Genomic DNA, 22,986 nt, shown 5'->3' on the forward strand with positions numbered 1-22,986 from the left:
TCTTAAAAGAGTCCTCGACTGTATTGGAAAAACAAAAAGTCCAATATGGCGGGAGATCTCTAATTTGATTGAGAGCTTTCAATCAAATTAGATTGTAAAGTAGTAGTCCTGTGTAAAAAAAAGCTGGTGGGGCGGGGTCCAAGCAAGCGTAAGGGGAGGGGGACTAGGGTGGAAGGGTCGTCGAAGGAGATGCATTTCTGGTACAAGTGGTATTGGACAAGATCTCAGGGAATCATCTCTTTCAGATTTCTGCCTTTCTTTCCCATGACGACTAGGAAAAGGCAAATCAAAAATTTTACTTCGAATTTTGGACCTCAACATCCTGCTGCTCATGGTGTTTCACGATTAGTATTGGAAATGAACGGAGAAGTGGTGGAACGTGCGGAACCACATATTGGATCACTCCAGTGCGGCACGAAGCCGCTGACGCCGAGTCGGCTCCTATGCCGCTAGCTATGCCCTGCTTGGTCCCCCGGCACGGTGGAGGTTCCGTAGCGGGTCATGAGCACCGGGCTAAGGGGCGAAGTCACTCGACTGAAAGGAGAGGGCGTAAGCATGACTCGAGCACTTGTTGCGAGAGGGGCGGTTGAGCAACTCAAGCGAACCGCCCTACCTTACTACAACATAGGGACAGAGGGGAGAAGGTTGTGAAGGTGGCCTCGTTATCCACACCTCTGGTCGGATGAATGGAGGACCGCCCGACCCGGGTTTCATGAGCGTTGGCGGGTCCTGGAGTGCCTGTCAAGGGCGCTAGCGCATACCCCGGGGTGATCATCATCACCTGCACCTCACATCTCGGCGTAGTGGAACGTGTAACCCGCCTGCTGTCTCATTCAACTACATTTGTTCCTGTAATCTATAGCCTAACAGAAGGCAGCGTCGAGGGGCTTTAGCAACTCGACTGAAAGGAGAGGAGAGAAATTCCCATACAGCCAGCGGGGAGGATGGCACTACAGGCAAAGACCGTCTGGCGAAAACGCCGCAGGCGCGAAGCGTGGTAGGCCTGCGCCGGGTGAGCATAGGGGGAAAGGGATCCCGGACGGTGGAAGAGCCAGGGGAGGCCGGGTCATTTGACGGAAATGGAAGGAGGAACCCCTCTTATAGAAAGCCCTATGAAGTTAAGGGAAGTGAATGAATTCTTGGAAAAATAGGGAGCGAGCCTATATATAAAATGTAAGAAAGTCAATTATTCAATGAATAGATGATAAAGTCAACCATACGACAGACAGCGCTGCCTACACGCGAATTAGCTTCCGAGGTCGAGCAGTCTCAATTTCACTACAGGATTTGCGAATGAATGCTGGGCTGGGCCACCTCGAATGGCGTGAGCCGCATGCGGGGAGACCCGCACGTACGGTTTTTAGGGGGATCTGGCCGAAAGACCGGCCGGCGCCCACCCGACTAGAGGGACTGAGAAATTAATAGAGTACAAAACTTATCTTCAAGCTTTACCTTATTCTGATCGTTCAGAGGGCGATCGCGGAGTCACTGAATGAAGTCCTCCGTTTCTTTCGGAGGTGCTGACCCGCAGCGAGGCAGAGATGACTAAGTGACATATGGAATATGGCGACAACAACAGCATGTCGTAGAAGGAGAGAACAGGTGGAGCCAACGACCCACGTTGACTAACGTATCTACAACTACATCCCCGAGCGGCAGTCAAACGGAGGCGTGAATGCAAGATGCCAGCGGAATGATCGGCCGGACAGAGGCTAGGGCGAAGGAACCCCTTCCCACCGCGTCCTTCCCTGTGTATCGGAGATATAAAGCGAGTGCACCGGAAAAGAACGGGAACTGGGTCGATCTATTGCGAAGCATCCGAAGCATAACTGCACACTCACACAATCTTTGCCGAGAGATAGGAGCATTCGGTGGAACCGGTGAACTACACTTGCTTCTGGATAGATGTGTGGGACAGAGGGCTCGTGGTACCTTCTGCCCACCCTTCCTCCTCTGCTTTGAGAACTGTGTGAACGGAGAGTGGGCAGAAGGGAAGGAGGTCCTCATACAGAGAAAATCAGGGAATGGGTCGAGATAGATGACAGCGCCGAGGAACGCCTTGCCGGGAGGGCAATCTTCTCTTATGGTCTTCACCTCCCGCCCGGCCTGGAAATTGAATCCAGCCCCCCCTCTTTCTGATCCATTCATTTCTGCAAGCCCAGAGCGTTGCCTCCCTTCTATTGCATAACCTAAAAAGCTATAAGCAAAGTACCAAAAGCGCGCTCCGCCCGGTGACTAAGAAAGAAATTGGTTTGCGCAACAATTGAAGTGATGAGGCGTTCCTCTCCTTTCAGTCGAGTAAGAAATACCTCGGGAAGTAGGGCTTCTATTGAAAGGCTTTCCCTCCCTCAAAAGGGGACTAGCTTTCAATACTAGTTCTTACGTTACGCTGCCATTTTTCCAATATCATTGAATAGCATGGCCTGGGGCTAAAATCACTCAAGTGGGAGAGCCGTGTTATGGGTGACCTTATTGCACGGTTCAGAGAGCACTTGTGTATGTGATGCAAGTGAACGTGTACGAAAAAGCTGTCGTAAAGTTTCGTTTTTCGTTCCGTTTTCGACCCTATCTATGTTTCTATGATGGCCCAAGAACACGCTCATTCTTCAGCTGTAGAGAAACTTTTGAATTGCGAGGTACCATTACGAGCTCAATATATACGAGTGTTATTCCGTGAAATAACTCGAATTTCAAATCATTCACTTGCTTTAACTACTCATGCTATGGATGTGGGAGCATTAACTCCGTTCCTGTGGGCTTTTGAGGAGCGGGAGAAATTGTTGGAATTCTATGAAAGAGTCTCGGGAGCCAGGATGCATGCCAGTTTCATACGACCAGGTGGAGTGGCACAAGATCTGCCTCTTGGCTTATGTCGAGATATTGATTCCTTCACACAACAATTTGCTTCTCGTATCGATGAATTAGAAGAGATGTCAACCGGCAACCGTATCTGGAAACAACGATTAGTGGATATTGGTACTGTCACTGCACAGCAAGCAAAGGATTGGGGATTCAGTGGTGTAATGTTAAGAGGTCGTGCGACATGAAGACATTGATAGCAATATGGGGGAAGTTCCCATCAGGCAACAATGGTTCCGCCTGACTCTACTTAAGCATGCATATTATGTAAGTGAAGACTTGGTGTGAAGCCTTGGAGCTTACGTTAGAAGAGCAAAAGGCCCGGGGCTAGGGTGAGCTGAGGGGGGACAGCGTAAGTGAGCGAATGTGTGTAAGCCCAGTCAAAGATGACTGTTCTAGGCGGGGGGAGCCACCCACCTTTGAATGGTGTTGGTCCTACAGACCGTGAACGGATTTCGCCTCTGGCCTCTGGGCACGTCGGAACCGCGCGAGTTCACCGGGGTGGAGCACGGTCCGCCAAAACCGGCATAGATTAGGTGCTATTGATGGAACATGGTAAGCCTATCTTTCTCCATATGGAAGTGCTGCGAGCACTTAGAGATGCGGGTAGAGGAAGCCTCAAAAAGCGAAGGCCGAGCTGTAGGTCACGTGACCTGCACCGAGTTGGTGGCTGACTGGGCTTTTTCCTTGATCAAAGCAGATCAACTCGCCTTCTTTCTTGTTACCCAAAACTAAAGTCGGTCGAATGGTTTTTTTCCTGCCCCGGAACGTCGAATGAAATAGGGGGCCGGGTTCTCTTTCTACAACCCTTTTGATACGATAGGCCCGGCTACCTTTCCCCTATCCCTTATGATTAGGGGGCTGTTAAGCCCAAGAACGACCAGTCTTGTGGTGGTACGGAAGGAACGGACTCCGCGAACGTCCCGCGCCCCGGAAAGAAAGTCTCAACCAGAACCACATTCCTTTTGCGTGCGGATGTAGCTAAGTGTCTGACTCTATTGGTCATAGTTTCCTGCTGTTGCGGCTGGTGCTCGTTTGCGCGCGTGTGAACCAACTCAACAAAGAAGGAAAGGATGCCCGGGGAGGCATCTGAGAATGATTCGAGCCGTATGAAGGGAAACTCTCACGTACAGTTTGTTTTTTTTGGGGGGGCAGGAGCCCGACAGGGTCCCCCACTGACTTGGCCCGGGCCTAAGTGAAAGTGAAGTGGTGGGCCTACCCATCCCAACCAGGGGTATGCTGGGATTCGCGAAGAGCAGCACCTTACGATGTTCATGACCAATCGGATCCTGACGTACCAGTAGGTACCAGAGGAGATCGCTATGATCGTTACTGTATCCGTATCGAAGAGATGCGACAAAGTCTTCGGATCATTGTGCAATGTCTTAATCAAATGCCTAGCGGCATGATCAAAGCCGATGATCGTAAGCTATGTCCTCCATCACGATGTCGAATGAAACTATCCATGGAATCGTGCGTCGTGTGAAACGTAGATCATCGCCGTTCTTAACCGAGACTCAGGTTAAGCTCCGTCTCGGAACCTTGTGGGTTAGGAGTAAAGCATCCCGAGGTTGGCGCATCTCATTGGGCGTAGAGAAGCATTGGGAACCCCAATTTCTTTCTTCGGAGCCGTTTCTTTTCCCGTCCCCCCCACCCCGGCATAGCGCTTCGCTTCCGGTTCTTCGGAAGAATCAACTTACTTCTACCTTCTTCATTGATCTGGGGGAAAAGGAACCGTCTACCAGTTGGGAAGCTAGACATCAAGTAAGTGGCTTGATGAGGATAACTAAGCTGACACGCCGGAGTTGGCTGCTGGCACAACAGGGTGGTGCCTTACCGCGCCGCAGGCGAACGCGCGGTAGCGTTCGTGGTGGTGCTTCAGGATTCCAATGTACTGCGTCCAAGATCAGAACGAGCTTGCCGGCGGACCACTGCCGTCCCATTCTTGAGTGAGCTGGAGCACAGCCATCTTATCCACTGAACTAGCTAGAAGCTATCGCTTCGGGTCGAAGCACTAAAAGAAAAGCACCGGGAAACGCGGCGGCATAGGAACCACGGGACCCCCACCCTACTAGTAAAGGGAAAACGGAAGTGCGCTCCTGCGCACCAGCTGAAAAAGCCCTTTCCCCTTTCTCTGATAATAAGGAAAGCTTCATAGCTCCAACCTATACAAGGGGTTTTTATGTCCTTTTTATAGGTTGGGTTGTTGGATACGGGATCCTCGTAGTAGGCTGGACCAACATCCAGCCGAGAGAGGGCAGCCTCTAGAAGCAACAGGTTGGGAAACCAAGAGAACGCTTCGCCTTTTCTTATCTTCTTCCTGCCCTAGGAGTAGAAGTAGCACAAAAAAAGAGGGATTAGCATTATTGACCCAATGATAAACCACTAACACCTTCCTCGTTGGGGCCCCGCGCACTGGGAAAACGCCGACGCTACGGGAAACCGGCCACTAGTTACAAAGCTCCAATAAGGCGTTCCTCGAGAGGGCTATCACAGTCAGGTGCGGAGCAATTACCCCTATTTGAAAAGTACCCTTCTTCCTATTTAGGGGGTTGAGGCGAGAAATGGCTTGATGAATCGTTCCGTTCGCCATGCACCGGCCCCATTCACTTGATTCTCGTAGAGGCTGTAAGTACACAGTGCCCCACAACTATCAATAGTATAGTGGGGTTGAAAGACGAGAGTGCCCGCCCTTTTCTTTCAAGTGGGCCACTTTTTTTTCCCGAACGCAGTCCGGGATCACCGTGGCCGTGTATATATATACAAATATCTTCGATGCTGTCATTTCGAAATGTCCGCTTCAACCCCGAGGAACGCCTCCCAAAAAAAGCAAAGTTGGCTTGACGAGCGCAGATGTGAGGAAGCGGGAGCAATAAAACCAAAAATCTCTTTCTTGTCCTTCTACTTAAGGGGCAAAGAGAAGCGCTTTTGCTACTGAGAAAGCGAACGGTCAGCGCGAAGGTTCAAGACTTTTCTGAGCGTTAGCGAAGCTAGATTCTCATAGCGAGGCGCTTCGAGTTAGCGAAGCGCTGTAGTAGCGCCGAAGCCCTATGTGCTATAATGCTGAGCCAAGGACACTCCGCCTTATCTATAGAAGCAGTCAACTGAGTTCTGAACGAATTAGATCCTTGGTAATGGCTCAATCTATAGATAGAAAGCCCTATGATGGGAAACTACCACGTTAGGTTTGGAGAGAGATGGGACCGGTTATATAATAGAGGGAGCAGATGCAAGCTTTTTTCTTTCAATAGCCGGCCAAATGACTACAGGATCATCGGTCTACTCTACCTCAATTCACCATTTCGAACTTTATACAGAAGGTTTTTCCGTACCAGCTTCTTCTACCTATACCGCAGTTGAAGCACCTAAAGGAGAATTTGGTGTCTTTCTGGTCAGTAATGGAAGCAATCGTCCCTACCGTCGTAAAATAAGAGCACCCGGCTCTGCCCATTCACAAGGACTCGATTCTATGTCCAAACATCACATGCCAGCAGATGTGGTCACCATCATAGGTACTCAAGATATTGTGTTTGGAGAGGTGGATAGATAGGACGACTAGTTGCCAGGACCTTAGCTTTATTGCGAGCCCAGAAGTCTCTCTTTTTTTTCGGCCTTCAGGAACAGCCTTTAAGTAAAATCCAACCTAATATCATTCATATCCTTCTACATAGAAGAAAGACACTCTAAGATCCTTTTTCAAACCTGCTCCCATTTAGAGTCAAGAGATAGATAAATAGACACGTCCCATTGCCACTTGATGGGGGGGGCGTTCGTTGTATGTTGAAGCAGAGATGAATAGGGTGACTGTGAAGAGAGTGGTGGTTGATCCTGACTCCACAGTCAATCTCATACCTATGTCCACTAGGCATTCAAAAAGAAAAGATTGGAGGAGCACTTCTCGAGGTATATAATTTGAGTTCGAATAATTGTCAAATCAATTTTCTAGGAATGGTATGGTCAGAGTCAATTGCAACGTTGGACCTTTTCAGAGTCCGATAGAGTTCCAGGTTGTTTTTGCACCGACGACATATTACGCTCTTCTGGGCAGACTCTAGATTCATAAAAACCAAGCGGTCCCATTGACATACCATCAATGTATTAAAGGTATAATCAAAGGAAAATAAGTACTCGTACCAGCGGTGAGCACTCCCTTCGAAAGATCTGAAATCCATTTTGCTGACGCTATACATTATTCGGAGTTTGCCGAGGATGGAGAGCTTTCATTGAAAGAGGTCCAGGGAGCTGTTGGCTTACTCGTTGGGAGGCGTTCCTCGAGAACTAGATAGCTAGTCTGTCTGGTTCTCGAGGAACGCCAGTCTCTCGACTGAGAGGAACGCCTCTTACTAAAGTAGTTCAAATAGATAATCCACCTAAAATGGAACATTCGCTTCTAGATCGCTTGCTAGAAGTAAGGAAACTCCTGAGTACGGAATTGAGACCGAAGAAAGGAGATTCCGTAAATTGACTCTGAAACAAGAGGCAGGAACTCTTCTGCTGCTGTTTGCAAGCTCTTTCTTTAGCATTAGTTATCATTAGAATCCCGCCCTTCCTGACGGAGCTCTCCTACCCTTCTCAATGCAGGAATTCGCATACAATCGACCGGTACCATAGCTATATTCAATCCGGTGGGTCAAGGGAAGGAGAGCCGGATTGCAGATCGGGTTAAATAAAGCGGGTGAACACTAGCAACCAGTACAAAACGACCCCGTCAAAGACGGAAAATTGGTATAAACCAAGATAGCAAATGGAATGATTAACTAGTGCCACCCCAAACCCACAAACAATCTAACCACAGGTATGGATTGACACCGCGAAGGAAGTCAATACAGGAGGGTTGGGAGTGAATGGAATATCGAGATAGATATCAAGATATCCCATCAACCCAAAACCCTTAACAAAGCTAGAATGCTTATGTTGCGTATAGTAGCCAGGGGGCCGAGCAAGAGACCTCCAATAAGGTCAAACCAACGGGCAAGTCAGTCCCAAGAGTGAAAGGGAGTTTGAACTGTGAACATATAGGATTCCGCTAATCCTTATGCTCTAACTAGTCTTAAACGAAAGAGATATCGATTCCTTTCCCTGGTGTACTAGACTTGAATTCCTTTGCAGTCTTAGGCTTTTGAGCTTTTTTCATTCAAAGCGGGATGCTTGCTAGACTGATAAGCCAGAGAGAGGAAAGGAAGGAATCAATTATTGAGTGGGAGTAGGGTCTATGTCTATGTTGAACAGATTTGGGGTACAGTCAATTTTCGTGCCATGATCTTATCCATAATGTCCCCTTTTAGAGAGCAGTAGAATTAAGAGCTTTGAGATCGTCAACACAAAATCCGATCAAATTAGGATAAAATGTACTGGCTGGAGGGACAGACTCCAGAAAAAACCGCGGTCATACTTGAATCAAACCATTTACTGTTCTGAAACTCCATAGCCTGGAATTTAGATAGGCGAGAGGTGCTCCCTGTAGTTAGTGAGTCGTCCCGGCCTTTAGTCTTGATATTATCCGAAATGGGGAGAGTTTATACGAACCAGTAAGAATAGCCCGTTCCAGTCTAACGAGATTCACTCTCTAGTAAATCAAATCATATATTTTGACCGTCTCCTGTATTTGTAGGATTCTTAGGTGTGGGTTCAGGTTTAGCAACAAAGTGAGGCAGAAGTTCTTTCATTCCTCATTCACTTCTAGGACTTGGGTTAGAGAGGGGGGAATATAGTAAATAAATAAAGTAGAAGTGCAGTTCCTATTTCTCAGCTCAGATTAGAGCACCAGCTGTTACGCTGACAACCCCCGTTACGCCGCGCTTGAACTCCTAGCCCTAAGACGGAGTAGTCTTAGTAGCAGTAGGATTACCGGATTCCGCTTTATGTCTTTCTTTCTTACTTTCCCTAAGCACTCATTGTATTTGAATTTGACTCGCTCAGAAGAGCTATGTATCCGGTCTTGGGAGTCAAATAAGGGCATGGCTTAAACCAGCTCCCTAGCCTAGGGTGAGGTCTCATAATAGAGTAAAGTAGGACAGAAGAATTAGCTTAGCAGTGAACAAAAATCATTCAATCAGCTCAAGAGCTGGGAGTTCTCCTTCTAGGTTTCGGAATAGAAGGAAGGAGGCTCCCAGGAGGTAAGTCCTGCTTGATTGCTTTCACCAGGTTTATAAAGACTGGTTCGAAAGGACCAGGTCGGGATAGGCTGGGAGTCGATTAGCCCGAGTTGTGTTAAGATAAGTGGCACTTGAATTTGAAGTAGACATCGGCCAGGTCTTGGATGCTGAATTATCGGTCTTACCACTTGTATCGATAGACCCACTTGAATTGAATGCTGAGGAGATTGATTTTCAATCCAATCCTGCCTGATCTTCGAACTTTCTCTCTGCAAAAGGCTTCTGGCAAAGCTTGAACATCCGTATCGTTAACTCCTTTTAAAAAGGAAGACAGAAGAGCTGGTAGGACGGACTGGTAAGGAATTCAATTACTTATTACTTATGAGTGGAGGGCTTCGCTTTTTTTCTATAACTGTCACTGGAACAGAAGTGCACTCCCAATGATATTCTAGTCTTCTTTCTTAAGAAAATATAGATATTATCGTGGAAAGAAATCTATCTCTTGAAGGAAGTCCAACTTAATTCAGTTTGATCTCCCAAGAGACGGTATGGAACGCTCGTATAGAACCCCATCCAATAGAACTCAAACCGCTGGGAACGCAACGGGATGGATGTCAACTGGTAAGAGTAGCCTTGGTCTGTAGATCTTTACAACAGGAGATCAGGAGTTAGCTCGCTTGGACGGAGAGCACGAGAAAGAAGGGGCAGTCTAACTGAACTCCACTCGTTTAGAAGAAGCCTCGCCAGTCAGGGGGATAGGGCAAATTTCTTCACAGCATGAAGAAAAGAGAGGGATTCAAAAAAGGCTGGCTCCTTAGAAGGGATTTGAGTGCTTTAGACTAAGAAGTGAGATTAGATAGGCTTGTCTTAGGATTTGATGCACATTCAAGGGCAACTTCTGCTTATGGGTAGGCACCTAGTGCTACAATGGCTGTAACAGATTCAGAGATTACATTTGCCCTTGGATACACACCACACATTGATTGGATTTGAAAGGTACGAAGGGTCCATAACGGACAGGAACTACAACTATTGATACTCGGTCTAGACTAGGGGGGGAAGGCACTGCAGGAAACGGGACTGCTGTACTGTAAAGGGGTTACCGTCGAAGGTAAGGACAGAGACTGATTAAATGGGGGAGGACAGATATAGGCAGACACTTCCAAAAGGCGGAAGCATTGGCTTTTAGGACGCACTCAAACTTCCATTAAAACTCCAGGTGGCAAAACAACTCCATCCAATAAGAAAGAGGAATGTGCTAATGCCAATAAGCGTATAAGAAAAGGACTAGAACTGGCTGAAAGCACTTACCACTAGAAATAAATTGGCCTGACAGAAAAAGTCAAACCCCTCCTCTCCCTCTCGCAATAAATGCTCGAGTTCCCGAGGAACGCCTCTCCTTTCAGTCGAGTCATGACTTCGCCCTCAGGTGGGAGGAGAAACTGTACAGGACATAGCTTTCCGTCTCTTTCTTTCACAAAAAAATGAACCACCAAAAACTGTAGATTTCTTTTTTGAAAAGAGTTTTGTGGCCTTTTCAAAAAAGAAAGAAGTGCTACTCAAAATGGCGGAACTAGATCCTTACGGATCGTGGATTCAGAGTGGCGCTCGCTTTATTAAAACCGGAAAGACTTTATCGTAGAAGCGGGACTTAGAAAAGTCCTCAAATCTCTTTCTGACCATGGTGTCAATAGCCCATACTTTCAGTCTTTTTTAAAAAGACAACGTGAAGAGGAATAGATCAACAAAACAAAGAAAGGACAGGAACAGGGGTTGTTGCAGAATTGGGTTCGAGTCCCAGGGACGCAATGTGGCTGCTTAAAAAACTGATTCAACGAGATATAGATATGTCCCCATTAAGATTTCAAACTTGTCGTCTACTTTCAGGAAATGTTCGGAACAGAGAACTGACAATAATACAACGTCGCATTCTCCGAAGATTGAGGAACAGGAAGAGATCTATTAAGAAGAGAAAGATTTATCCGAAAAAATATCTGACCAGTTACATACAATTACAAACTACACGAAAGTTGCCCCTTTTTCATGGGGATTTACCCATCACAGAGATGCACAGAGGAACAAAACGAACTTCATATATCCCTTTTCCACTCAATCCAGAAACAAGATTTGACGTTATTCCGCTTCGTCTCCATTTTCTTGAAACTATTCCTCAAGCAAGGCAGCCGATAAGTCATCGAAGGGTTTGTGTGAATAAAGGAATGGTAAGCATTACTCATTTGAAACTTTCCCACGGTGATATAATATCTTTTCAAGAAAATAACGCGATAATACGCGGTGAAGAAATAAGGAGATCTTTCTATAAAGAAATTTCAGTTGAAAAAATCATAGGCAAATTACTGCATCAACCGCTAAGAATGTGGAGAAGAAGCAAAACTGAATGGTTCCACCTACTCAAAACTAAGAGGGGATGCCGCCTACTACTAAAATCCCGGTTTTTGCAACAGTTGCGTTCTTCTATGCAAGAAGAAGACTTAGAAAGAACAAAGAAGTTTGGATCCGAAAAAGTATGCTTAGGAAGTTCCTTCGCTGAGCACAAGAGAATGAAGAGGAATTTGTTAAAATTCCTATTCTTATCGAAGAGAAGGAAGGAGAAAAACCTAAATCTTCCTACTCGAACAATCAGTCCTATAGTTTACAACTCTTCTTTATCTTTATATAGTAATTCGACCTATTGCTTCGCATCCCCCCATAAGTTGACTATGAAGAGAAGAATCAAAAGGATCGAACTACCTACTCATTATTCGGAGGTTAATCATAGAACACCAAAAGCTGTGGTATCTTATGGACCTAACATAGGTCATATCCCTCACGACATAAGATTAAAAGATCCAAACCTTCCTCTTCGGAGCAGAAACGGACGTGGCCAAAACATATAAAGATCGGCGTAGTCACTCGTAGTAGGAGTCAAGATATTGCGTATAAATATATATAAAGAGAGAGTCTCTTGAGCGGCCGAGAATCTTATGTCAAAAGGACCAAGGACGATCTTTTCGGAAAGGAGGAGTCAGTCTTCTTTGAAGATCGAGGCGCGTAGCGGACAATTATGCCATTCGGAAGAAGTCTTCTACAGAGGGAAAGCCTGTATCGAGTAAGTGGAGAGGAAAGATCCCCGGAGATTCTGATATTATTCCATTCCAGTGGCTCGACCAGTAACCAATGGAGAAAACTCAAAAATCCTTTGTTTCCCGGTAGAACGGAGCCAGATAGCTTTACCAGTTGGGAGTTGTCCGTGACGAATTCCGATTCAGTAGCTATCAGTTCAGAGTAGATCTGTCCAGAGGTCGATTCATCTACACGTCTACATAAAAGCTTGAATTTCACAAGGTTCACGATAGGATTTTCTTTTAGTGGGTTGACCTAAGCCTTGAGCTTCACTAGGGGGAGGCCAGCTATCTATGGTATCCTCGGTATGAGAATGAATGTCTCTAACCTAGCTATTGCCCTGTTTTGATCCTATTCAATCGTATAGAAAGCTACTATAGACCCTAGCTATTCCGCCCCTTTCTTTTCTACATTCCATTTTTTATTGAGCCGAATCACCATCATTATATTATATATTCATTGTTGGTTTGACTGCTGGTCTAGCGATCCTTCCTAGCCGTCGCCTAGAGTGCAGCCTGCCCGCTGAAAGACCGTAACGTAAGTGACTCAGTGCTCCATACGAAGGAAATGAAAGCAGAATTCGTTCGGATCCTCCCACATGTTCAATCTTTTTTTAGCGGTTTCCCCAGAGATCTTTATCATTAATGCAACCTCCATTTTGCTCATTCATGGAGTTGTATTTAGTACCTCTAAGAAATATGATTATCCGCCGTTAGCCAGTAATGTGGGTTGGCTTGGATTACTTAGTGTTGCGCGCCTAGGAGGGCAGCGCGCTTGGGGATGCAGAGGAGCTATTATCGCCCAGCCCCCTACCCTAACCTAATGCGGCACCGGATTCGGACCGCAGGGAACCGTAGCATGGGGGGGGCGTCTAATCCTTTTGCCGCCGCAAGGCTGGCTAATCGTACGCAGCAGGCTCGAAGACCCCTGGTTCTGGAAGGCACATGAATCCGAACGCTATGTTGAATGTGCGACCGACACTACGTAGGTACCAGTGCAGGTGAGGCGTCGGTCGGTCCTAGAAACGGCGGCAACGGCGCGAGGAGTTAACGACCGGACGTGCTGCAACCTAGGGATCACCAGGCAGCTCTTTCGCTCTATAGGGATCGGGGGGGCGATAGCACAATTCCTCTTGGAGGGGGGTTGGTTTGCCCGGGTGACTGATCCTGCCATAATGTACTCCTACCTATAGCACCGGCAACCGAAGTCAAGCATACATAGGACGATCTTCATGCGTGAATAGCCGGGAGGAAATAAAGGGCGGTAGATGATAATGAAAAAGGGCGCCGCGTCTGTACGGGCGGGCGGAATGGATGAGCAAAAGGTGCCATGGGGTGAGGAATATCCCGAGTCTCATGTAAGACAACTAAATGCACCCCGCCGAGGTGCTGCCGAGGAACTGGGAGACCTTCTCGAGCACAGGATAGGCAATTGAAAGACAAAGCTAGCCTATTCGTTATGGGGAATCAATGCTCCGGGCCGAATAAAGCTTACCTCCGGCACCTGGCTTTCCCCGGCGCATATTAGCTTAGCTGTGCTTAATAGGTCGGTTTGTTTGGCTTCCTCTCTTAGCCCATTCCTAACCAGTGGAGAAAAGGTTCGCTCATGCTGGAGGGAGCATCCCCACTTAGTGATCGGTCTGCTAGTTCACGCAAATCCGAAGAAGTTATCACGGACGAGCCACATGCAGGGAAACTTGCACGTGTGGTTCTGGCCGGGCTTTCCTGAGGTATCTAATAACCTTGCTTCTGCTCGCCGCTGGCGCACCTCTCCTAACTATTGCCCATTTATTCTGGAATAATCTTTTTAGGAGGGACAATTTTACATATTTCTGCCAAATCTTTCTATTATTAAGTACGGCTGGTACCATTTCGATGTGTTTCGATTCTTCCGACCAAGAGAGGTTTGATGCTTTTGAATTCATTGTATTAATTCCACTTCCTACTCGCGGTATGCTCTTTATGATCTCGGCTCATGATTTAATTGCCATGTATTTAGCTATTGAGCCTCAAAGTTTATGTTTTTATGTAATCGCAGCATCAAAAAGAAAGTCTGAATTTTCCACGGAAGCCGGCTTGAAATATTTGATCTTAGGTGCATTTTCCTCTGGAATATTATTGTTTGGGTACGACCGGACAACTACCGATATCAATTAATATCTTTTTTTAGAATGTTGTTGTTAAATAGATAAATATCTATCTATATTGTAAACTATCGGATCGGGTATTACTTAGATGTGAAACTTTAAGACCTCATTAGTTGTGATATTGATCTTACGGGGGGGAACGAAATCAAAGAATATATAGACTTGTAAAGACCCTCTATGTAGTTGTCTATCTAAAGGCGATCGATCTACATCTTTCTCCATAGCCCTTGGGCTGTGTCTCGATCTCCTACGTGCGAAATCAGAGGGACCTGTTTCTATGGAGATTCCCCTTGGTCTAATTCCACGCCTTATGACGAAAGGAGAGTCGGCGTGGCATCAAGTGAAGATTTAGGGAAGTATAGAAAAATTCCCTTCTGGGGTATTCCGAAGGTGTAACCTAGGCAACGAAAAGGGGCCCGATACTTCAACTAGAGGAGCGACCAGTTGGTTCACCAAACCCCGACCCAGCGTCACACGTTCTCCAGGTCCGAAGGGATCCAGTGCCCAACTACCGACTCCTCCCGGAATTTCGTTATCGGAGCCGAGCCTGGAACGGCCGTTAGTGGACACCCACTACTTTTCACCGGTTAGAGAGGCCCTCTTTAATACATTAAGAAAAGATGTTCACAGGGGCCAGAAAGACTCGGTCATAGGAACTTAGACCACCTACGCGCTGGTAAACGAAAACCACCTCGACCGGATCAGAGTGAAACAACAATGTCGAAATCAGGCCGCCCCTTGCCTTGAAAGAATTCACACGCGGCCACCTGCTTTCCCAAAAGAAGGGGAGATCCGCTGCTTACTGCTCACGGAAACATCCGACCTATACTATAGTCAAGTCGTCCGCCTATCTTTCTTCTTTCTTTTTCTTCTATTCACATCAGATTTTAGACTTTCACCAATTCAAGGTGAAAAGGGGGAAAGAAGAGAGCTTTGGGATTCGCTCACTTCTGAATTTGGAGTTATCGAGATTCTCAATGTGGGGAGGCGTTCCTCGGGAATGGCGGTTCTCAGACAAGGGAATCGTTCCTCTCTAAATCAAAATTGGCTAGAATGTTTCCTATCAATAGAGCTTTAACGTCTGCGCATAGAATCGCTTTTTTTGCTCGATAAAGTCCGTTCCTCACAGCAGGACCAGTGTAAACAGGTTCTAGGTCAAGCGATCCTATAGGCAAGTTTGAAAGTCGTTACCCCCAAAATGAAATAGTATTCCACATAAATTGTTAGTTATTCTCCTGCATTAGATATTTTCTAGCAATCTTAAGGTTAAGGCGAGCAATCTGTAGGTATTCCTCCGCTGCCCTTTATAGCAGGGGATTCCAGTCGAGGCTTCCCCTTTCGAATGATTCAGTGCTCTCTTCAACCGGCGAGTTTAGCCTTGTCAGTGCTCTCAGAAACCAGATCAATTAGGTCTGTGGATCGGCTCACTTTCCCAATCGAAATGAAGGGCTGGCAGTCACTCATTGACAGCTTCTTGGAAGTCAAAGGGAATCCCCAAATACCGGACAGGAAGCTTTGCAGGTTTGAGACCGGTCTGGGTTTCAATCAGTTCAAGATCTTCCGCAGGAATGCAAGAGGCTTGTCTTTTGTATGTTGATGGCAAGACCCGACATCTGTTTGAACTGATCCAGAATGGAGAGTACACCAGCCACTGAACGGGGAGAACCTTCGGCAAATATAAGCAGATCATCCGCGAAACAAAGGTGTGTCAATCTGAGGCGCGAACAGCGGTGATGATATCCAAACTGGTTTTCCTCGGCACCTCGATTCAGCATATGACCCAGAACATTCATAGCAATAACAAATAAGTAGGGTTAAAGCGATGAAAGTATAGCTGTGCTCCAGTTTTTAGAGTCAAAGTTCTATGGTGAAGAGCCCGGTCAAGGTGACCCTATGAAAGTCAAGAGGTAATGAAGACCTATAAGATCTCCCACATTCCGGCTGGCTTCATGCCGAAAGTATGGACTATTTTGTTTGATATGATTGACCCTGTTTGGTAAAAGAAAGTTCGTGCTATCGGTCATTCACGCAATGAACAGTCTAAGCTCAAATTTCACCGATTTAGTTTACCCCATAACCTGAAGCATCCGAGCCAGCAGGAGAAGCACAAGCAGGTATTTATTACCTGCAAGGGCAGGGAAGTCAAAGCAAAGACGACGAAACCGGTAGCCGAACCACCCCCTTTTTGGTTAAAGCGGACTCATCAAAGGAATCCCCAGCAAGAGGCTCTCCATCCGAAAGAACTGCTTAAACTGGCATCTCCAGGTCGAGTACCAAGATCGGAAGAAAGAAGAGGTGAGGCGTTCCTCGAGCTTACCCGAAGAGAAAAGACAGAAGTCTAAGGGAAAGGCACCTATTAGCTTTAGTAGCCCCTTACGGAATGAAAGGAAGGTGCCAAGCCGAAGTGTACAAATCTCATAGGTCTATATCTGCTCGTGTCAATTGAGAAAGCGATTGTGACTCTGACCTTCTTATCGGCTGCTGGTCTTGAAGTCTCGCTAACTACTTGGATACCTCCTCTCATTCCTCGGAACGAAAAAGCGAGAGTACATTCTCCTTTTTAGTGCATTTCAGCTGCGTCAGCAGTTTATTCTTTCTTATTCCCTTTCCTGTGTTCATTTTTCAAGTGGTGGATAGGATGAACTTACTGGCCTAAGGTCCTTCTCTTCTCTTTCTTATTAGTAATCTTGTTCAAGTGAGAGGTCCAACGGAACTCGACTGAAAGGAGAGGGACTGACATCTTCTTTTCATTTCTTTCATATCTCCCTTGATTCTGTTTCAGTTTGAAGTAATAGGGAGGAGGCTTGTAGACCTTACAATTGTCTTTGTTAAATACTTATGACCGACTGACTTGAATCTGCTTGCCATTGGTCCTTATCTTTAAGATAATGGTAAGAGTGGTAATGTAGGGCTAGGGGTATAGAATGGAGAGCCTTTGTAGGCCGATAGGTTGATTGAGTCAGTACACCTGACGTATGCTTCTAGAAAGAAAAAGAATGAGATTCAGCTCTGATCACCACCACCGGATGCATTTTTCTTGATCTTCTCGGACTCCAGTAAAGTTTATGCGTTGGGCCTAGAAAGCGGTAAACGTCAGCAATGAGTGCTTCGATTGTATTAAATTCTTCTTCTCGATTGGGGAAAGTCCGTTCCATGCTAAGACGCACCAGATCTATGATCTCTATTTTCTACAGAATCGTCTAGCGAGAAAACTCTTTCACTAATCTTTCTTCTTGGCACTTTCGGTCTTCTGCAGAATAGTAGCATTGCATCGTCAATTCAGAATTGATGTGGAGAGCTTGTTCAAAGAACTCGAGTCAACACGCTACTCTGGACCTGGCTCTCTTCTTCATACTTACTGCACGCAGGATAAGATCTACTTGTCCTCCTCCCTTCCCTTTACCTTTAAATGAAAGCTTTCACCCTCTCCTTTTAGTCGAGTAAGAAATCCCTCGGGAGATATCGATCTTGCTTCAAGCATGCAATCTTCTTCACTAGTAGGAGAAAGAATCTACATATTCAAGTACAGGTGATTCAATAGCAGCAGACCTCGGTGGGGAGAGGTCTTACTAGCCTTCCCGCACGACTGAGCACAAGAAATGTGTTTTGGTTGTGTTGCCAAAGGAGGCACCACAGTAGTTGGTTTAGGCCACAATAAATGACTACCTTAAAGGGGGAGTAATTGGGTATGATGCCTCCTATTCAAGGAGAAATCCGGTGTTCGTCACACTGGACGCCAACCATCGGACCTGGTTCGTTAGAAGCTCCTGGTGGCCTGAGAGGAAAGAGAATTTCGCCCGAGGAACGCCTTTGGAGGAACCCCTGACTTGTCAAACCTGGTACTAGAAACTTTATTGTCTCTTCTTCACTGATCTGTTAAGATAGCTACTTAATTGAGACGTGGATTAGGATTAATCAAGGGGGGTCAAACCTTCTATTATTAGGGTGGGTTCGTCCCGACTATCTTAACCTATATGGTCTTTATTGACAGCGAAAGCTTTGTATGACTGTTCCGGTAGAGTAATGGGGTTGCTATAAGGGCGAGCTATCTCTTCTCTTCTGTTCGTTGCAATGGAACTGAACGTTCCAAGTGCATCCAGCAGGAATCGAACCTACTTTCCTCTTTATTAGGTTGGGCGCTTTAACCATTCAGCCATGGATGCAAGCGAGTGAACTAGGTTTTGGTATTCCTTCTCGAGCTTCAATTTCTTCCGTTATAGGAGATTCGAGAAAAGATGGAATAGGAAGACGTGTTTCCAGAACAAACAAGATACGGGTTGAGAAGGGGAAGTTAGCAAAGTTAGACAAGATTGGAATGGGCATAGGAACATGTATTGATGTATCAGATCGGCTAATGCTCGCAGGTTGATGCGATGTATTCCACCAGTTGACTGAAGACTTTATTATTGGTATATCTATCGGTCCAGCACGAATTGAAATAGAAGCCGGTTCGACAGGAAGCTTTTGAAAACGCAGTGCACCCAGGTAAATAAGAAACGAGATGAATACAGAGGTCAAACGAGCATCCCACACCCAAAAGGTTCCCCACATTGGTTTTCCCCGAAACCCCCCAGTAACTAAGGTAAACAACGTAAAAAAAGCACCCATTTCTATACCGGTTCCGGAAGAGCGAAGATAAAGGGGATGTTTTGTTAATAGGAACAAGAAAGTGTTTATAGCCGTGGCGATATAAACAATAATACTCATCCGAGCCGCAGGAACATGTACATAGAGAATACGAGAATTTTCACCTTGTTGAAGATCTAGCGGTGCTACCCCAAGACTTAAATGAATAGCCATCGCTGTTAAGAACAACCAAGACCCAATGAGAATTTGCGCGTAGCTTCTGGTCTTTGACATCAAAAAAGAAGGTTGTAATAACGGAACGGACATGTGCAAATTTTGTCCTAGCTAGTGGAACAAGAAAGACATGGATCTATAATACGCAATCAAAGGATTTCCCCCAACGAATACCCTGCTTTGTTTGTTTTCGCTCTGCTTGTGCGTGGCACTCCTTGCTGGCGGAGCGGCGCATAGCGAAAAAAAGAAAAAGGAAACTCACCACCAAAAGAAAAAGGTAGGTTAACTAACGAAACTAAAAACTACATTTGAATTCTTGCTCACCGATAATCCTTTAGAAAAAATCTTATACAACTGTATAGAGGATTATTGGTATAGCTGTCCACTAGCCGAAAATCGGACACCAAATTATTGTGGACTGAATGAAGTAATTGCATAGCTGCCGGGTCTGCCGTATTTGGCAATCCGGCATCCTGTAGAAGTTGAGCGCTCACCTTGCTCAAGAAACTTGTCGTTTCTATATAAGGGTGACTTCGGGGGGAACTCGGGCATGAAATTTTTTTTATATTTGTCTAGATACTTTTCCACTTCCTCAACTACAAGATTTCTCAAGAAATCCTCCTTCGCCTTTCTTTTATCCTTTCTTTTATTTCTTGAAGAAGAAGAAGAAGAAGAAGCGGGCGCACGAGAAGGATTTAGCATCATGTGGATGACGGAGAGGGGGGAAATTCCATAAAGCGCGAACCAAGATCCATGATACGAAAACCAAAATCAGAAGTAGGACAAAACTCAGAGTTAGCAGCATGAACAAAGAACTAGGACATACCAGGTGAGAAGTTCGGCTAAGCCGGAAAGATAGATCTCTTCGATCCTTGATTGATTTGAACAAAAGGAAAGAAAGAAGCCGGTAGCAAAGGAAATGAAATGGCAGCTGTGCTTTATATAACATAATAGCTTTTTGGTCTTTGTTGATCACTTCTGCTTACCCCACTGGAAGACAGGAAGAGCTAGCATCTCTCTTTCCTAAGGCATAAGGCGTTCCTCTCAGTCGATAGACTGGCGTTCCTCGAGGAGTACAAGCCAAAAGGTGCCATAGTCGTCGCAAAGGTTCAAGCAAGGAGGAAGTAGGTCTCAAAAGAAAAAGGGGGAGGTTTCAGAATTCCCAAGCGCCTAGTCAGTTGAAGGGTCAGTTCAAGGTTAGCGTCCGATTGTGCGCAATGAATAAATCAATGTATTTGCGGAAAATGGGACGCTGAAGGGCAGGGGTAGCCCATGTTAGCAACTTCTTAACCTGGCTGCACCACCTTCTTTTTAGTGAAAGGTGAGCTACGGTGCCCCAAACCACAAGCAAAGGTTCTAGGAGTAGAGATCTCGTCTCTGCAGGTTCGGAGCTCCTATCTCCGTACCGAGCAAAGCGCAATGTGGTAATAAATCAAAGTCTGGGTTCGGTCTTCCGGTGGACGGCATCAATCACCGGTGGTTTGTTTGGGTTTCAACTAGAAAAGTGGATTCTGGCTTCAATTCTTAGCATGAAGAAGATTATCGTGGACCGCTTGCCCCGGTGTGAACTCATGAGATTGAGAGAGATGGGAAGTAGGCGAAGCTGTTTAAGTAAGAGTTACCTAATTGATTGAATACCAGTCAATTTGCCACAAGAGTATACTCATTTCCGCAACAAAATGGAATTGCCTTTGATGCTTCGAGGAACGCCTATGCAATCACAGCTGAGTAATGGACTGGCGAACTAAAATGGATAGCTGCTGGGAGAATTGCGACTGATGAATCGCGATCAGCCGCTGATTCCCTTGCCGTTGGATTCGTGCCTCAAGACTCTGCCACTGGGACTCGGTCGGAAGAATCTACTGCGGCCTTCTCTACCCACCTTTATGAATTCTAACCCCAACCAGCCATGACAAGGCTTAATTTATTAGAACCCGTTGTTGTTTAGAAAGATGTGTTATTCCTGTGAAAGTCTCGTTTTTGACTCCGTTTTTTTTGAGCATTGTACACGGGCTTTGCTGCGACGAGGATGCCTTTTTTAATCAGGCCAACGTCAAGACCTGAAACAGAGTCCTACCACGTTAAGGGAGAGCACCCAACTTGCTTGTTGACACGTGAGGGAAAATAGGAGTCTGAGGTGGCAGGATTTACCACTATAACCCTATGGTAGTGATGGTTGGTCCCAGTACTCCTTCGAGTGCCTTTTGCGCTTAGCGTCGGAAAGAGGAGTTGCTTGCCTTACCACACCAACCACCTTAGCACTGGAAGTTCTAGCAATGGGCAGCTAGGCAAAGGAAAATTAGCTATCTAATGAATATTCATTAGATAATAGATTGTGGATCTGTTCTTAGCTCGTGCAATCAATAAAAGCGGTCCTTCGCCTTAGTAAGCTAGCTTTCTAAGCCCGGGCGTGGATCGATCGTGACGAAAATGGGACTAATCCTCTGTACTGTAATAGAAGAGTCAGAGTCCCTTCTCGACCAGACGAAGGAGATAGGAATGGAATTCTGCCTTGACCCTCCTGGAGGCGCAAAGTTCATAATTCAGTGTGGTGCGGCCTAGTAGTATTATAAGGATGTTGGTTTCGTATATAAGAAGACTGCTGCTTAGAGGAGAGTGATCTGTTCATCTAACTCAAAATATTTAAGAAGAAGAAGGATGGAGCAGAAAGATAGAAAGATCAGTTGCTGGAAATCAAATATGTAAATAGTCGAGTTATTGCATTCCTCTCACAAACTATCAATTTCATAAGAGAAGAAAGATCGTTTTTCGAAACTATCAATTTCATAAGAGAAGAAAGATCGTTTTTCGAAACTATCAATTTCATAAGAGAAGAAAGATCGTTTTTCGAAAAGAAAGAAGGTTTTGATTCGAGGCGGATCCCTTTTTTCTTTGCCTTTACGAGTAAGAAAGTGGTTACGCTCCGCTGGGGAGCCGGAACTGTAAATTCCTACTGTGGTTCGAGTCCACAAACCACTGAGAGCTCTGGCATCGGTTCAGGCTAAATCCTGAAGAAAGCTAGAAAGCGCTGTTTGATGAGCCTGCGTCCGATTTGTGAGTTGGTTAGGTAAAGGCTGACCAAGCCAATGATGCTTAGCTGCCCAGTCGTGCCGAGGAATTCCCATCCGACCAGAGGAGGGAAGAGAGTGACTAAGCAGCAGCTCCACTTGTCGCGTACTTCTTTAGCTGCACCGTCATCGCCGGCCGGACAAACCCTTCCAACAAATGGGGAGTGGGCCAAAGGAACACGACACATCCAGTGAAGAGATCCCGGACAGGGAAGTCAGAAGGTCTGCAAGCCTCGTCTTCGCCCCTGCTTTAGCTGCACTTGGTGCGTAAGAGGGAGACCCGGTCGCTCAGATACAGACAGCAGCTCATTTTACGCTTAAACACATCCCAGGGAATTACAGGAATACGGGCTCCGCCTAGCTACCTGATCCCATCATGAATAGGAATTACCAGCGAACCAAGAGAGATAGATTCAACAGAGGAGAAGGGGTGGCGTGCTTTAGCGACACCTTCAAGACATCCAGGAGTGATCTAGACGAGGTGGGACATGCCGGCTAGAGTACATGCTTCAACTGGAACATCGCTTCGCTACTCTTCCCTCCCTACCCCTACGGTCGTACACTCTGTTGATAGTTCGCCAATGGCTCACAACCAGACAATCATAGTATGTTCGTTCGTTCACTTCGTTCTCTCTCTCCCCTTCTCCCGTTAGCTTGTTCCCCTCCTCCCTTCCCAACCTTCCCAGCCCTTCCTCCAAGAGTAGTTACGCCTTTTCCGTCAGTGGAGAGAGCGAGCAACGACCTGTGAGCGACCGTAGCTCCCTCTGCAAGTGGTAAGGCGCAGTTCACCCCCTATCGAACGGAGGAAGATCGCTGTTGATGTCATGACTAACTTCTTGATTCTTTGATGAGAGAGGCGTGCGTGTGAAATGTCTGATTCATGGCTTGGTTAACG

General features: G+C 46.2%; 4 protein-coding genes across 4 annotated transcripts.

The window, feature by feature from the left end:
* The first annotated feature begins 264 nt into the window (after positions 1 to 264).
* On the plus strand, positions 265 to 6,409 carry nad7 (NADH dehydrogenase subunit 7). Its single transcript has 5 exons — positions 265 to 407; positions 1,403 to 1,471; positions 2,570 to 3,036; positions 4,089 to 4,332; positions 6,148 to 6,409. Exons 1-5 carry the CDS (start codon positions 265 to 267, stop codon positions 6,407 to 6,409), a joined length of 1,185 nt encoding a protein of 394 aa, YP_006666000.1.
* A 4,353-nt stretch (positions 6,410 to 10,762) lies between these two features.
* rps4 (ribosomal protein small subunit 4) lies at positions 10,763 to 11,851 on the plus strand. The gene has a single exon. The coding sequence runs from the start codon at positions 10,763 to 10,765 to the stop codon at positions 11,849 to 11,851; it is 1,089 nt and encodes a 362-aa protein (YP_006666001.1).
* Positions 11,852 to 12,675: 824 nt separating this feature from the next.
* nad2 (NADH dehydrogenase subunit 2) lies at positions 12,676 to 12,828 on the plus strand (one part of a trans-spliced gene, as the record gives it). Coding sequence (YP_006666002.1) covers positions 12,676 to 12,828 — 153 coding nt within the window.
* Positions 12,829 to 13,810: 982 nt separating this feature from the next.
* On the plus strand, positions 13,811 to 14,202 carry nad2 (NADH dehydrogenase subunit 2; one part of a trans-spliced gene, as the record gives it). Coding sequence (YP_006666002.1) covers positions 13,811 to 14,202 — 392 coding nt within the window.
* A 4,170-nt stretch (positions 14,203 to 18,372) lies between these two features.
* Positions 18,373 to 19,116, minus strand: ccmC (cytochrome c biogenesis protein ccmC). Its single transcript has one exon. It carries the CDS (start codon positions 19,114 to 19,116, stop codon positions 18,373 to 18,375), a length of 744 nt encoding a protein of 247 aa, YP_006666003.1.
* Positions 19,117 to 22,986: the final 3,870 nt, after the last annotated feature.

This window comes from Raphanus sativus, mitochondrion, assembly GCF_000801105.2.
Source record: "Raphanus sativus mitochondrion, complete genome".
NCBI classification, from domain to species: domain Eukaryota; kingdom Viridiplantae; phylum Streptophyta; class Magnoliopsida; order Brassicales; family Brassicaceae; genus Raphanus; species Raphanus sativus.